The sequence below is a fragment of the Clarias gariepinus genome, chromosome 20, assembly GCF_024256425.1.
Source record: "Clarias gariepinus isolate MV-2021 ecotype Netherlands chromosome 20, CGAR_prim_01v2, whole genome shotgun sequence".
Taxonomy (NCBI): Eukaryota; Metazoa; Chordata; class Actinopteri; order Siluriformes; family Clariidae; genus Clarias; species Clarias gariepinus.
In genome coordinates this window covers 15,737,997-15,753,962 of record NC_071119.1, presented here as the reverse complement: position 1 = coordinate 15,753,962, position 15,966 = coordinate 15,737,997, and the positions used below count along the sequence as shown (strand labels likewise).

The window sequence follows — 15,966 nt, the reverse complement described above, 5'->3', positions numbered from 1 at the left end:
CATATTTTACCCTTACCAACCCCTTCATGAAGAACACCTGTACACACAGACATTCATGCAGTTGTCCATTTATGTGGCAGCAGTCCAATGCAAAAAAAAACATGCAGATACACGATGAGATGACATGTTAACGACCACAGTATCAAAATAATTGGTAGTATAAAGAAGGAGTGTGAATTCTGTAACATTGATGATGGCATGTAGACCCACTGGGCACTTCATTAGTTACTCATCAGCCAATCAATGCGTTTAGGCATGTATACAAAGACGATCTGCTGAAGTTCATACGAAGCACTGGAATGGAGAAAAAAGGTGATTAGATGATTATAAATGTGGCATGGTTGTGGTTGCCGGATGGGACAATAGTAACTCAAGTAACATGTCATTGCACCTAATTTTTTGATTTTGAAAGGTGACAATAACCTTTGTTAAAAGTGCTATATAAATAAACCGGAATCAAGGTAAGCAAACGGACATGAATGATCCCCCAACATGTCGCATGTGGCAATTTGAAGTCTTGAAGACTAAGCAAACTAGTTATTTGTTTGTTTGTTTTTTTGTTTGTTACTGTGCAAATGGCAAAAATTTTAGGCAGGTGTGAAAAATGCTGTAAAGTAAGAATGCCTACATAAATATATATTTTCTTTTTTAAAGTAATATTTAGTGAAATGCAAAGTGAGCAAATAGGAAAAAATCTAAATCTAATCAATATTTGGTGTAACTACCTTTTGGCTTGGCAGCACGGTGGCTTAGTGGTTAGCACTGTCGCTTTGCACCTCCAGGGTCTGGGGTCTATTCCCCGGTCTATTTTATGTCACAGGCTGTGGTCCTATATAATGCATTAGCAAGACTATCCCAGGCAATGATTTCAAAGCAGACGGAGGTTTTAAGACATGCTGTTTAAGTTATTTTAAAAAAGCACAACGATACAAGCAATGTTGAGCATTGTAGATGCACTGGTCCTCCATGGGAACTTAATGCAGCAAGAAAGATACATAATGCTTACTTTTTTTCCACATTGTAAGATGTCCAGCACTGCAATCAGCAAAGAACCGTATCTGCTGATTAACAACAACTCAGAGCCCACATAAATGCTTTTCAGAGTTCAAGTGGCAGACATATATCAATATGCAATGTTTAGAGGACACTGGGCAACCATTACAGTGGTACCTCGGCATATGAGTTCAATCTGATCCATAGGCGAGTTCTTAAAGCGAAATTTCGTATGGCGAAATTCATTTTCCCGTAGGAAATAATGTAAATGCAGATAATCTTTTTCAGCCATCCAAACATATTTTCAGTATTATCAATTTTCAAACACCATAATCATATTTTTGCATATAAAAACAATCAAAACATTTAGAAACATGGAAATGAAGTAAAATGTAAAATAAATTGAAAATATTTTACTTCACTTAACCTTAATGTATGATTTCTTTTGATACAAGCTGCTGTAAAAAATTCTAAAAAAAAAAAATAAAAGTGTCCTTCTTTTCTTCTTCCTACTAGCCTTGATAACATTATTGAGACTCATGGATCAAAGTCCACTAAATCCTGCACAAAATTCAGGAAAAAAATACATATCTTAGCCTTTCCACTGACATGTAAGTTTTGGACAACTTCTGGACGTATGTGCAACTTGGCCGGCATTCAGTTCAGCTTGATTCTGTCGATTAAATGCTGAAAATGCTTCGCATACCAAGGCAAATTTCTTGCTAAATTTCAGCTCTACAGGTGGGGCATTCAAATGCCAAGGTACCACTGCACTTTGGAAGAACAACAAGCAGAAGAGACTTGTTTGGGCCAAGAAGCACAAGAAATGGACATTAAATTTGTGGAAAACTGTCCTTTGGTCTAATGAGTCTAAATTTTAGATTTTTGTTTCTAAATGCCATGGAGATGGAGATGATGAACAGATTCAGTTCCTTAGTGTGTGCATTGATGGTGACAATGTTGGTGACTTAGTCAAAATTATTGACACACTTAACTAGCGTGGCTACCAAAGCATTTTGCAGTGACATGCATGGGTTCCAGGGTAGCTCAGTGGTTAAAACATTGAACTACGGTTCACAAGATCCTAGGTTCAAATCAACCTCAACCTCAACCACCAAGTCCTACAATCACACTTAGTCAAAATTCACGACACACTTAACTAGCATGGCCCTGTTGGGTCCTTAAGCAAGGCCCTTAACCCTTAACTGCTTAGATACAGTATATATTAAGATACATGTAAGTCCAACAGGACAAAAACCCCAAGCGGTCCACAATCATCTGATCTAAATCCAATTGCGATGCTTTGGGATGAGTTAGACTGGAGAGTGAAGAAAATGCAGCCAACAAATACCTCTATGTACAGTACCTCTGAGAACTCCTTCAAGATTGTTGGAAAACCATTCCAGGCAAGTACCTCATAAGGCTTATTGAGAGAATGCCAAGAAGGTGCAAAAGTTGGCATTTAAAACATATTTTGCCATCATTTTAATGTGTTCGGTATTAATATACAATGTTTAAAACTATGTTAATAGACAAAATAGATCCTGGAAGAACAATTTTGTCAAGTGCATTTGCAAAGCCAAAAAAAAAAACAAATACCATCCCAGGTAATCAAGACTAAAACAAAAGAAGGTGATTATTAATCTCAAAGGTGATTATAAGACATATTTGTATGCCTTCCGCATTGTTTTACATTGTAGAAAGTAATAAAAATGATAAAAGAGCATGGAAATATGTTGCGATGCGTGCCAGTGATGGGCGTGTCACTCTCGCTCACTTTGTAGGCTCTCTAGGTAGGCAGCCTAACATTCTGCAGGTGTGTGAAGGGGCGGGGCTGCTAAAAGTAAATAATCATTTGTAATAGATCTCAGACTTCTCACCGCGTTTAAAAAAAAAAAGGGAGGGAGTGTAGCTCAGGGTCTGCCTGGTCTTGTGCTGGAGATTCAATTCAATTTAATTTTATTTATAGAACGCTTTTAACAATGGTCTTTGTCTCAAAGCAGCTTCACAAAATATTAAAGAATTTTTTATTTTTTTGTGTGTGTATGCGGAAAAAATGTGTCTAGATAATAATTAGATGAATGAATGATGAATGAAATGTCTCTGATGAGCAAGCCAAGGGTGACGCCGATGGTGGCAAGGAAAAACTCCCTGAGATGGCAATAGGAAGAAACCTTGAGGGAACCAGACTCAATCAGGGAACCCATCCTCATCTGGGTAATAACAGATAGAAATAACATCATGTGTGTTGTGCAGGTGAAAGTTCAATATAACAGAAGTTGTGTAGATTAACATGAAGTCTAGTTCAGCACAGGGAGTCAGTAGGTGCAGAGGGCAGATGGGGTCTGGATCACTGGAGGCACAGGAGCAGGATGTGTAGCTCCATCCATCATAAAGCAGAATCCAGCTGGAGCTGGTCCTTCTCTGAAATCCATGAAGCAGAGTTGTGTGACCGGACTCACCAGCCTGTGCCCGCATGCTAGTTGGGCACTGCCACCAGACCTGCATACACCACCTTTACATACTTTCCTCCCCTTGCTTTCTGTCCTTCCTCCTTTAACCCTTTTTCAATTAAATTTTTCTAAATAAAATTGCCCTTTTCCCTAAGACCTCGACTTGTGTCTGTGGTTCCGCCCATGCGTCAAAACCGTTACAAGAGTCAGCCAAATACATGGGCATATATACACATGATATATGTGTATATATATATGCCCATTTTCAGACTCAGTATTTGGCTGACTTTTATTCACACTGAATGTTTCATCACACTTTCAACAAAGCAGGATGAAAACACAAAATGCATTTGATCTGGACAGTGATCCAGTGTATGAATGTGTGCACATACATGTTTTGAGTTTAGCCAATTCTCTCTCTCTCTCTCTCTCTCTCTCTCTCTCTCACGCTCTATTTGTCTTTCAGTCACAAGAGTCACCGAAAATAGAATAATTAGTTTTGTGGTATAAGACGCAGATGTGAATCATCATGTATTTCCTTAATGATCCACTTTCTTTTTCTGCATATCTGATACTAACCACACCCTCTTTGCCACAAATTCAGTGCATTGAAAAAAAAAATGAACAAACAGTAATACAAATAATATTTTCACCCACTCAATAAAATGTCTTGTCTCAACTACCCAGCTTATTAGGTTTCTAAGCTAGTTCGCTTTTTGTTAATTTATGTTGTCTTGTCAATATGCCTTGTCAGCTAATTAGGTTTCTTAGTTAGTTAGTTAATTTTTGTTTACTTATGTTGCTAATTTATATTGTATGTAGCACCTTGGTCCTGGAGGAACGTTGTTTCGTTTCACTGTGTCCTATACTATATATGGTTGAAATGACAATAAAAGCCTACTTGAACTTGTACCTGTCTATACCGCTTTTTTGCTTTATTTTATAATTGTTAATTGTTCAAATAATAATAATTATTTTAATCATCTTATGAAAATATTCCAATATTTTGAGATATTGGATTTTTTTTTTCTTGAAGGAACTTGATTTATTTCACCTTATGTGTAACAATTTTTTTATTACAAAAAAAAAGTTTCAGGTTTTGAATTTAGTAATAATAATAAAAATAAAAATTTCCACAATATAATTTTTTTTTGAGATGCACTGTATTTACACTGATCAGCAATAACGTTACAAAGCAAAACATTATTTCCCTTGCGCCACCTAGCTTCGGTCCTTGCAGGTGTGAGTGAGCCTTAAAGAATGTATATTGAAATCTTTGATGGCACTTCCCACTTTTAAATTTAGTAACAGTGAATGGTTGTGAAAGTGTGGATGGATGATTTAAATTAGTCGTCTACATTTATCATACTTTAGATGTTTATTGTTTTTACAGAGAATCAGAAATTTCCCCATATTACATATATAAAGATATATACATTTTTAAATAAATTGTGGTGCCACTAACTGCTGTCTAAAATTAAATTATTCAGCCTAAGTGATTTAGATGCACAACGAGTTTAGAGGAAGTCACAAAAAGCTTAAGTGGGGAATTCTGTGTGCATAATCTCTCCTGAAAGAATGAAATCATAAAATCCTTCCTCATACCTGAATAAGAAAATAACCTATTATCCTGAATCATCAGCGCTGGTTTTAACAGGTGTCCGGAAACAAGCTCTTATGTAATGAGCCTCCCTTATAATTGTTAGACCTGGCAATTGTGTGTGTCACACTGTCGCTGAGCAAGGATGCATGAGGATCGGAAGGAACCCCGGTGAGAGATCGGTTTAATGTTTCTTGCTTGGTTTTCAACATTTCCATTATTACTATTGTCATTTAAAATTATTTTTTTCCCCTTTATTTTTATTGTATTATTATAATCATGCACATGGTCTCTCTCAAAGTCTCAAACTGGATCTGTTAACTAGATTTTATACTGTATGCAATATTCTGAAACAAGTAAAATACATCTTTTAACACAACATTTTAAATTCTCACATGTTGTAGGGCCAATCAGGCCTGGGATGCTGCTCGGGAATCACCTATTATTGAAGATGAGCAAAAGCCTCGCAAGTGTTTGAGCTTTATTCAAATTTTCACATGCAGTTTTGTGGGAATCTTGGTTTTTGGGCTAGCCTTTCTCAGCAAAGTGAGTTTATTATAAATAGGAATATCTACTTTATTGTTGGCAGCAATACATTGAAGCCATATAAACATTATTTAAATATGCTTGTTTTTGTCTTCATTATAGACTTCTCTATTGCTGTTGATAAAGCTTTGCAGCAGTGAATCAAAAACCATAAACACCAAACCTTATGCTTTCCTCTTCATCGGGTGCCTTCTGATTGCTCCAAGTGTTTTACTGTTCATCAAAAGCATTTGGAAAATGACTTTTAAAGATTCAAAAACTCCATCCGCCCAAACTTTGCTATGGGTAAGTGAAGGCAATAATTCAAATATTTGTATACACTTGTATATTCCTTGGAATTAACTTTCAGTTTAGCACTTCAAAACAAAGAACCACTTTAATCAGTTAAGAAATTATCAATTTATAAAATGAAATGTATAAGTAATAAAAATTTTAAGAGTTTTCGGAATGATTTTTTTAAAGATTAAATAAATAGGCTAATCACACTATTGTATTTTGGGATTAAATTTTTTTGCCTATTTTTTTATGAATTACATAACTCAACTTATTTTTATAATAAGCATCTATCTATATGTTACTATATTCAGTTGAGCTGTTTCACTTTTTGCACCACCTTTAACTTTAGACCAATATTAATAGGTAGTCTTGACTTACCTTCTATTACAGAAGTAACACCTTTGCCACTAACTATAAAGTTTTAATTTTGTTTGATTATTCCACTATGTCAAAATAACAGCCACTATTTTCTAAATGCAACTTTATATTGTTCTACAATAGTTTATGAGTCCATGGCATGTTTTTTTTTTTTTTTTTTGCATTGGGACTTAAAATAGCAGAGTACGTAAGTCAAGACTAAAATGAGAACAAACTTTAGCAATCTCCTTCAACACATGTTGTAATAAGTGTAGTATTCAAATAAAGAAAACAAATTGTTAAACACAGTATTTGAAAAGATTATAATGGAAGGAATCTGCCTTAACTGTACTCCTTCCAGATATACTACTGTATATGTTTAGATGTTTTTGACTCTAGAATTATAAAAAAATAAAAAATAAAAATAAATGCATGAAGTGGTCAATGGTCAGAGGTTTGCCAGGGAAATCCTACTGCAAATCATCAAACATACTGTAGCCACACAGTTCTGATAATCTGATAAAACAGAAAACATGTATTTTTGTAGAATTTTACTTTAATTAAAATTAGCACAAGATATCTATTATTTGAATTAATTATTGGTTAATGCTGATTACTGTCAAATATTAAGTAAAAAATAAGCTAAACATTTAATGCATTGCTATGTATTATTTAATAAAGAGTCAGCTAACAAAATGTATACACACTTCAGGAAAAGAAAAATTTGTATAAATTTTTTAACCTTAAATTTATCGTTATACTTTATACAATATTATTATGATATCAATATGATAATATAATTAATATTATATATCATACTGTTTTTATTTTCCTGAAGTGTGTGTACATTTCTTTGTCTGACTCTCTATTTAATTAAAATGTACATAAATTCATGTATCTGTGTGCAGATTGTTTTGGTGGAAACTTTGGTGGCTCTTGGATCTTCAGTTCTTACCCTGGCTGCTATGCCCCAATTTGACATCTTTACCAACGTGATGCTTCTGAATGGCATTGCCACATTATCAGCCCTGCTGCAGGTGGTGGGAAATGCAGTCGCACATGGAAGGAGACGTTTTATTGCAACTTCGTTAGCTGCTCTCCTTCTCCTACTTGCAGGTTTTTGCCTTTTTGCTGTAAACTACCTCAGTCAGCTGAATGGAAATCGGAGCATGATACTGTTTGTGGGTTTAGCCATAGGAGGCACTCTGCTGGTCTCTTTGAACTGGTGGGAGAACTATGCCATGCTGTTCCGCATCGTCTTCTTCCAGAACACAATCCGTGACATCAAAAGTTCCAGTAACTTAGTGAATATTGTGGCTAGCACAGTGCGAATTATTGTGACTTTCACTGTCCTTGGAGCTTATGTGAAGCTCTCAGGTCAGGATTGGTCATCAGTGTTGTCAGTCAACAGCTTTGACAAAACCCTCGTCTTGAGCCTCTTTGCTATTCAGGTTCTGGCTTCAGCTCTGTGTCGATACATGGCTGTGATTGCATGCAAAATGCACGCTGTGCGCCGCAGCTTCATTCTTCCCATGATCTTCACATCTCCAGCCGTGTTGGGGGCCTTTTTCTTATTTGTTTGGATTCCCTTTGCAAACGTGAGGCAACAGGTAATAATAATAATAATAATAATAATAATAATAATAATAATAATCTGTAGTTAAATAGGTCTGTGGAAAAAACATTTAGAAAGCCTTTTACACTTGTTCCAGTATATGACCATTTCACTGAAAAATTACATATTAACAAACCAAATGTTTTTTTTATTTTAAATGCTTTTTCAGACTTATCAAACATTTACAGTCTACTGTAACAGTAATAACTTCTCTGTGGGAGGCTCAGTGAATGCCACCCTGGGACGGTTGATGAGTGATGTAACTCATGATCTGTGTGGGCTAATAGCAAATAAAAATGAGTCTACAGTGGGTTTTGCCCTGCTTGGATCATCTTTGGTAAGCTGGTGGCTCGGCCTGGTGCTCTGCACACTCTACATTTGGTTCTTAAACACTGAACGCATTGCCAGGACAAAGGACCTGTTTGTGCGCAACCTTTATGAAGCAGCGTTTATTGACCAGTCTATGCTCCTGAACAGCAAGTTTGAAATCGTGCTTCAGCCAAGACATGTCAGGTAATCAAAAGTGTGTGTACTTATTAAAGAAAGAGATGTATATTAATAACTGGAATTAACATTCTTACATTTTTACCAACAGGGAAAAGGAGAAGGTGACCATCTACCTCTGTGCAACCATGTGGCATGAGACTGCAGATGAAATGTTGAAGATGATCATCTCAATGTTCAGGTATTCTAATGGTTTAAAGAGTCTCATACATGAGAACTTCCTTGACGAACTCAAAATGAATGTTTTCCATATATTTTCTCCAGGCTGGACAAATTCCGACCAAAGAAAAACAAATTTAATGATGTTGTTTTCGAGTCTCACATTTATTTCGATGATGCTTTCTTGACAAATAACAAGGACAATGAGGACAAGTGGCGTGTCAATGAATATGCCGAGACCCTGGTGCAAGTCATCAAAGAAGTTTATCTGTAAGCTGCAATCTATAGTATAATGGCTGTAAAAGACCTGTACTTAAGTACCATTCACTGTATTTTGTATGTGAAAATGCATTATATAGTCTGAAATCTAAAAAATGTGTGTGTGTGTGTTCTGATAATATATAGCATATTCACGGAGGACAACAAAAGTGCATTTAGGGACAGAAAAGAACTTCCTAACCAGAAAATCTTTCGGACTCCATATGGCTGCCGTGTGCAGTACACGCTTCCCCATGGCAACATACTGTTTGTTCACTTTAAGAACAAAATACAGATCCGCCACAAAAAGAGATGGTCTCAGGTGAGCCACAGACTCCATTGTGATGCCTAAAGTTCTTTTCTACAATTATTATTCTTCGGTTTTCTAAGGTCCGACACCACTATACTGGTATGACCATATACCATTATAACTTATTCATTTACTAGTCTAGATAATGAAGACAAAAGGACTTTTGTAATTTTGTAAGCGGCCCAATAAATACAGGTAGTCCCCGACTTACCAACGAGTTTTGTTTCAGAAACACGTTCTTAAGATGGATTTGTTCTTAAATCTGACAGAGTAAGTCTTATATACCTTGAATATACAATGTAAATGATTTAATCTCTTTCCCCTTTCCCCACACTGTCATCATGTGGCCAAAACCGTAACTGCACGTAAGAAAATGAATCAGAGCAGAGCTGAGGTGAAGTTGTTGAGGTTCTTCTTGGGAGTGACATGGATGGATAGGATCAAGAATGAGTTCATCAGAGGGACAACCCATGTTAGATGTTCTGGAGATAAAGTCAGAGGCAGGAGGTCTAGAGGAAGACCAAAGAGGAGATTTATGGATGCAGTGAGAGAGGACATGAAGTTAGTAGGTGTGAGAGAAGAGGATGCGGAGGATAGGGTTAGATGGAGGCAGATGATTCGCTGTGGCGACCCCTGAAAGGGAACAGCCGAAAGACAAAGAAGAAGACTGAATATACAACAAAAATATTGCATATAATTGTAAATATTGGTATCTGGTGCACTGCAGTGTCTATTTTTTGTACAATCTACTAATCTACCCATACAGTTTGGATATAGGAATGTTCATAGAACCACAGTCCATTCGTATCTGTGCAAATTCGTCACTGGAATGTTCGTAAGTTGGAGACTACCTGTACCTTTAAACACAGAAAAAAAAATTGTCGTCCTATAGGCTAAGAGCTAACAAACAACAGATGTAATTATTGGCTGGGATCAAGATCACTATAAGATGTAGCCTCATGACAAAACACAGCTAATTCTGTTTCTTTTCCCTAAAGATCATGTACATGTACTACCTGCTTGGCTGGAGGCTGCACAAGAACTACTATGTCATGTATAAGCAGGGGGAAGTGCATTTATCAAATATCGAGGACCAACTACAGGTAAGTGTGACTACGCTAGAAGAACTGCTTACAATTTTCAAACAACATCATGACCTAAAATATTGTTTCTCTATTAGAAAGCCAAAGAGAACACATACATTCTGGCTCTAGATGGAGACACAGATTTCCAGCCTTCAGCTGTCATGCTATTAGTGGATCGGCTCAGGTTGTACCCTGAAGTGGGAGCTGCTTGTGGCAGGATCCATCCCACTGGCACAGGTGATTAATAAAACACAGTAGAGGTTGTAGCATGTATTGTACTGGGCCCTGGGCAAACTTCCCTTCAGTATATACAGTATACATCAAAGTTTCTTTTGTAGTAATTGTGGCTGGCAATTAATGTAGATACTGTAACTATGATTGACAGGAGAAAGTGTAAACACAAGTCTGGACCATTGCACAAGACACTTTAATAAGTCACTTTTTATGCATATTTGCACACCCCCAGTCAAATTTAAATTTTTTCTTCTATATTTCTATATTTTGCTATCTTGTTATTATGTCCTTATTTTTACAGTATATTTTAGTAGTTAAATGTATTTTCTTTAGCTTTTATTTCTTAAGGTTACTATATAAGCATTTCACTGCGTATCGTACTATGCATGACTGTGTATGTGACAAATAAAATACCTAAAAGTCTTCCCAACCAGAAAGCGGCAGCTTTTTGCTTTCCCAAACCAGACCAAACAATATATAATTCAAATATTTGAATTGCTCTCTGTGTTCAGGCATATAATACCTTTACATTGTGTTTTTTCGCAGGCCCTATGGTGTGGTATCAGAAGTTTGAGTATGCTGTGGGTCACTGGCTCCAAAAGACAGCTGAGCATGTGTTCGGATCTGTGCTGTGCAGCCCGGGCTGTTTCAGTCTGATGCGTGCAGAGGCACTAATGAGTGACAATGTTATGAAGAGATATACAACGAAAGCAACTGAAGCTGGGCACTATCTACAGTATGACCAGGGTGAGTGAAAAAACCAAGGCCAAAGTAAAGACAACATAATAAAATGCCTAAACGTTAATGTATGTTCAAATATGGTCTATTGGATCTGTGTACGTAGGTGAGGACCGCTGGCTGTGCACACTGCTCCTGCAGCAGGGATGGCGAGTGGAGTACAACGCTGCATCTGACTCATACACCAATGCTCCACAGGAATTCAAGGAGTTTTACAACCAACGGCGGCGCTGGGGCCCGTCCACCATGGCCAACACTCTGGACCTTCTTTCCAGCGGCAGTATCACTGTGAAACTGAACAAGTCCATTTCAGGGCCCTACATTCTGTACCAGACTATCACCATGGCCGCCTCTATCTTGGGACCAGCTACAGTTTGCCTCATGATTGCAGGTGACAGTTTTAGATGCACTTTTAGGTGTCTGAACTCTTTCACTATTTTTCGTTCAAGCCTATTTTTTATTGTTTGCATGCTAAGTTAATTATGTGCATGTTTTTGAAAGAATATTTCACACATGGTTGTCATCTATTTCTTGTGTAAAAGTCACTTTTCTTTTCAACAGGAAGCTTAAAATTTGTCTTCAACATAGATGCCAATGTTGCTCTTTTGATTGCTGTCGTTCCTCCTGTAATCTACCTATTTCTCTGCTATTACCTTGGGCAAGCAAAATCAGACTTACAAATCAAAATTGCTGCCTTCATGAGTATAGTCTATGCTTGTCTAATGACAGCAACCATCTTGGCTATTATAGGTAAGTAAAGTTTTCCCTTTAATCAAAACTTGACTTTGCAATAACAGCAATGAAATTAGTACTTTTACAAAAATCAATCTACAGTTTATCTTATTTTCGGTATTTAATTGTATTGTTCTTTTTACTCCTGAGGTATTGTCATATCTTTCTTTCAAAAATAACTATTCTAAGTTTTTTAAAATATTTTAGCATTTCTCTACCCTGAATAAGTTTTCAACTGTTATAATACATTATGTCAAAAACGTAATAGTTAACCTACTTATATGTGTGTTTGTTCAGGGGACATGGTAAAGCAGGACACTTTTGTGACCCCGGCTGGCTTGTTTTTCATTGGCATAGTCATCATGTATATTTCTACGGCTCTCCTTCATCCTCACGAGTTCCATCTTGCTATATTTGGCTTACTTTACTTCATCTGCATTCCGAGTGGATACCTGCTGCTGGCGATTTACTCCATGGTCAATATGAACAACGTGTCCTGGGGCACACGCGAATCTGCCAGCCAGACCGGCGGATCTCAAAATGACACGCGGAAAAATATCAAGTGTCAGAAACTGCTGAAATTATGTGGCTACAATCTGGAGATTCAACTGAACAAAGAAGAAAAAGTGATACATGTATTGCCAGAAAATGCAACTCAAATCACACCTTTGAACCCTGAGAACAAAGAGCCTGACCAAAGTACAAAACCGTAAGAGAGATACTTTAATACATTTGTCATTTTAATACATTTAAATCATTTAAATGCTTTTGCTTATTTAACTGCCCATTTAACACACCTGAGGGAAGTAAGGCATGCTGAAGTAGGACAAATTTTTTCCCTTTTTTTTTCAGACAATTGCCTGACACTGAAGAAGGAGGTGAGTAAATGTATACTTTATACATATAAGTTATATACATAAGTTTGGACACACCTTTTAAATCCATGGTCTTTTCTGGTTTTTATTTCTTTTTTACATTATAAAACAATGCTGAAGGCATCCAAAATAGTTTTTCTTGTTAAATAGTAATTTTTAAGGTTGGTAACTCTAAATAAACTTTTCCTCTGCCGCAGATGTGAGTTTTTGCCTTGCCTTCATGGGATGGGTTTTGCAAATGCACTAGGCAAATCCTGTTCTTGACATTCGTGCCTTCGTGACTGTTGCTATTGTTGTCATTATAACTTAATTACCTAATGCCATATACGTTATTTCATAGTTTTGAAAGCTTCAGCATTGTTATAGAATGTGGAAAATAAATCACAAAACAAAAGGCATTGGATTAGAAGGTGTGTTCAAACTTTTGACTGTGTGTTTGTGTTTGCATGCCCTAGTTATATATTTCTCATACATCAATTGATAATAAATGAAAGATTAATAAAGATTTCTTTGATAGATTTTATTAAGCAGTTGAAAGAAAGTTCTGGAGAACTTAACCTCTATGAGCACACGCTTAATACGGTTGGTAACATGTTTTTTCCTTTTTAAATAACTTGCTAAGTATTTATTGGGGACAACATACAGCCAAGATTTTACATGACATACCCTGATTATATTGTATTATTGGCCTACATTTTCCATAGCACCATGTAAATTTCACGATTAATGATGTTGCCAAGATAACTACAATGCCATGTATAAGGATTAACAACAATTTCCTAATTAATAGTAGATTAATTTTAATATTAGTATGATTAGGTCTTATTTTGTCCATTCATTTTGTAAAATTTGAAAAGTTGTAGTAACTGCTCAACACAAGCATAACCAAGCACCTAAATTACCTTTTCCCGTTGCATTAGGAAGAAGAAGGGTTTTGGAATGACCTTATTGAGCAATACCTAAAGCCATTAAAGACTGATCAGAAAAAGGAGGAAAGAATCAAAGAAGATCTGAAAGACCTACGCAACAAGGTTGGTTAACAAAAAAAAAAGAAAGAAAAAGCCTTTTTTATGATTATTTAATATAATATTTAATATTGTATCATTCCTCAATGTCACCTTTATGTCATAAATAATTAATTATTTTTTGTTTTCACTTTCCTTTCTGTTAGCCATTTCACAAATTAATTGAAATAAAAATGTTTTAATTAACAATTAAAATAAATAAAGTAAGCCCTTAAAGTAATTGCCCAGTAAAGAGGTTGACCATAATGTATTTGAAGAAAATATAGTTATCTATACTGATTACATTTAAAACTTAGTTTGAGTAATGACTCAACATAGCAATCTGGTCTAATGATCTTCTTTACCTTTTCAGGCAAACTTTGTGTTTTTTATCTGCAATCTTCTGTGGCTTGTGGCCACTTTCTTCCTGCAAATCATTGGCACCTCAGTGAACATCCAAATTCCAAAAGTTTATGCCAATGGAACTGTTGACGCTAACACACCGCTTTATATTGATCCAATTGGCCTGATGTTCCTCATCAGTTTTGCAGGCCTTCTTATTATCCAGTATTTTGCTATGCTGTGGCACAGGTACCAAAAATAATAATCTTGTGTTATATGACAACAGTGCTTTGAAGGGTTACTGTTTGATATGAACATGCGTGTTTTTTTTTTTGTTTTAGAGTACAGACATTTATCCACTTCATTGCTTACAATGGGACTGAAGCTGAGGTTAACAGGAAGGCGAGGAAACACTCTGAGGCAGTGCTCGCCACATTCAGTGAAGAAAATGTGAGTTTTAATCTTGTTCATTGGTATTGCCAAAATTGTTAATGCCTTAAAATCATTTATTGTTTCAAATATCTGTCAACCACAATGGTAGATGCATTAATTGACTGAAAGCTTTCTTTTTTTCTTCAGAATTTTCTTTAGGAGCAAAACTGGAATCAATTAAAAGCATACAAGAGGATTATATAAAAGATGAAGCTGTGATGAGAAACTCGGCAGCAACAGAAACCTGAAATATCTGAGGATCCTTAGACTTTACAATACTTATGCTTATTAGGATTGAAATGATTGTTACGACTGATGTTACAGTAGCCTTTTTGCTTAATGTTGTTTACAATTATTTGTTCTTTACTATTTATCATTCTTATTATTATGTCAAACTATGAAAACTGTCAGCGATTTACATTCTAGTGTGTTAGTCTAGCTCAATTTTTTTATTAAATTGAAAAATTGTGGCTTTTAATTGAAGTTTCTACATATATGTCCAGTACATATCTTATTTCTATTTCAGGAAGGAATGTTGCCTTTTGGCTGCTGTGTTAGATACAATATGTAACAAATGCATATCAAGATAAAATGAAGTGTAACCTACACAAAACCAGGGCAGACAAACCTGAGTAATCATATTTCATGACTATACAGAAGTATTATTTATGTATTTGTTCTTTGAATGTTATTAATATTGAATACATATATATTTTTTAACTATATTAAAGATAGAATATTTAAAAAAATACTCTTTATGTTTATTTAGTCATTCAATCTACAGTACTTAATCACAAAGGTCTCTTCTTCTTTCATTTTGTGAACTGGCTGAGATTTATTTTTTTTTTATTCATATTGCATATGAATGTACCATCATGCTGTGACTATACATCTATAAATGTGCTTCTGAATATCAACAAGCCTATAAATTGCAATGTGAAACTGGACTAAGAAACCTGGTCCTACTTTTTTAATGTATTTCAATATGCGGAAGTAAACGGAGACTCTTATAAAATAATATAATGGAAATCGTATTTCCGCTTATTTAACTTGGGCATTGTCAGAGATGGATATGGGACAGGATTTAAATGCTATTTATGTTTATAATTTAAACATGTGAGCTTTTAATTAACAAAGTATACACACACACACACACACAGAAAAAGTCTGGACTTAGCATAAAAAAACAAGAATTAGGACTAAGACCCATTATAGCTTAGAATTTGTGCAACAACAGGGGACATAATGGTAATCTGAACAAAAACAGACCCCAGAAAACCACAGCTGTACAATCCCTACGCAAACACAGACCACACTAAAACACAGGGTTCAACTAAACTACCTAGTCAGAATGTAACAAGGAACAGGTGAAACAATCAAGCTCATATGATTAGTGACATGTGAGGTGCATTGTATACTGGAAACTGAGCAAAACAAATGTCCAGAACAAAAG

General features: G+C 35.7%; 1 protein-coding gene across 1 annotated transcript; it reads left to right on the top strand.

Moving 5' to 3' along the window:
• The first annotated feature begins 5,158 nt into the window (after window positions 1–5,158).
• LOC128508801 (chitin synthase chs-2-like) lies at window positions 5,159–15,430 on the top strand. Its single transcript, XM_053480275.1, has 20 exons — window positions 5,159–5,217; window positions 5,451–5,592; window positions 5,695–5,877; window positions 7,134–7,835; window positions 8,010–8,353; window positions 8,436–8,525; window positions 8,609–8,773; window positions 8,909–9,083; window positions 10,070–10,174; window positions 10,252–10,393; window positions 10,937–11,137; window positions 11,235–11,519; window positions 11,690–11,878; window positions 12,158–12,569; window positions 12,713–12,738; window positions 13,253–13,317; window positions 13,656–13,766; window positions 14,113–14,330; window positions 14,423–14,531; window positions 14,661–15,430. The coding sequence occupies exons 1-20, from the start codon at window positions 5,192–5,194 to the stop codon at window positions 14,670–14,672; spliced, it is 3,702 nt and encodes a 1,233-aa protein (XP_053336250.1). The 5' UTR covers window positions 5,159–5,191; the 3' UTR covers window positions 14,673–15,430.
• The last annotated feature ends 536 nt before the right edge of the window (window positions 15,431–15,966 follow it).

Coding starts and splice junctions, on each gene's coding strand:
- LOC128508801 (XM_053480275.1), top strand. CDS start 5,192: ATGCATGAGGATCGGAAGGAACCCCG. Junction 5,593..5,694: donor GGCTAGCCTTTCTCAGCAAA/GTGAGTTTATTA, acceptor TCTTCATTATAG/ACTTCTCTATTGCTGTTGAT. Junction 8,774..8,908: donor GTCATCAAAGAAGTTTATCT/GTAAGCTGCAAT, acceptor GATAATATATAG/CATATTCACGGAGGACAACA.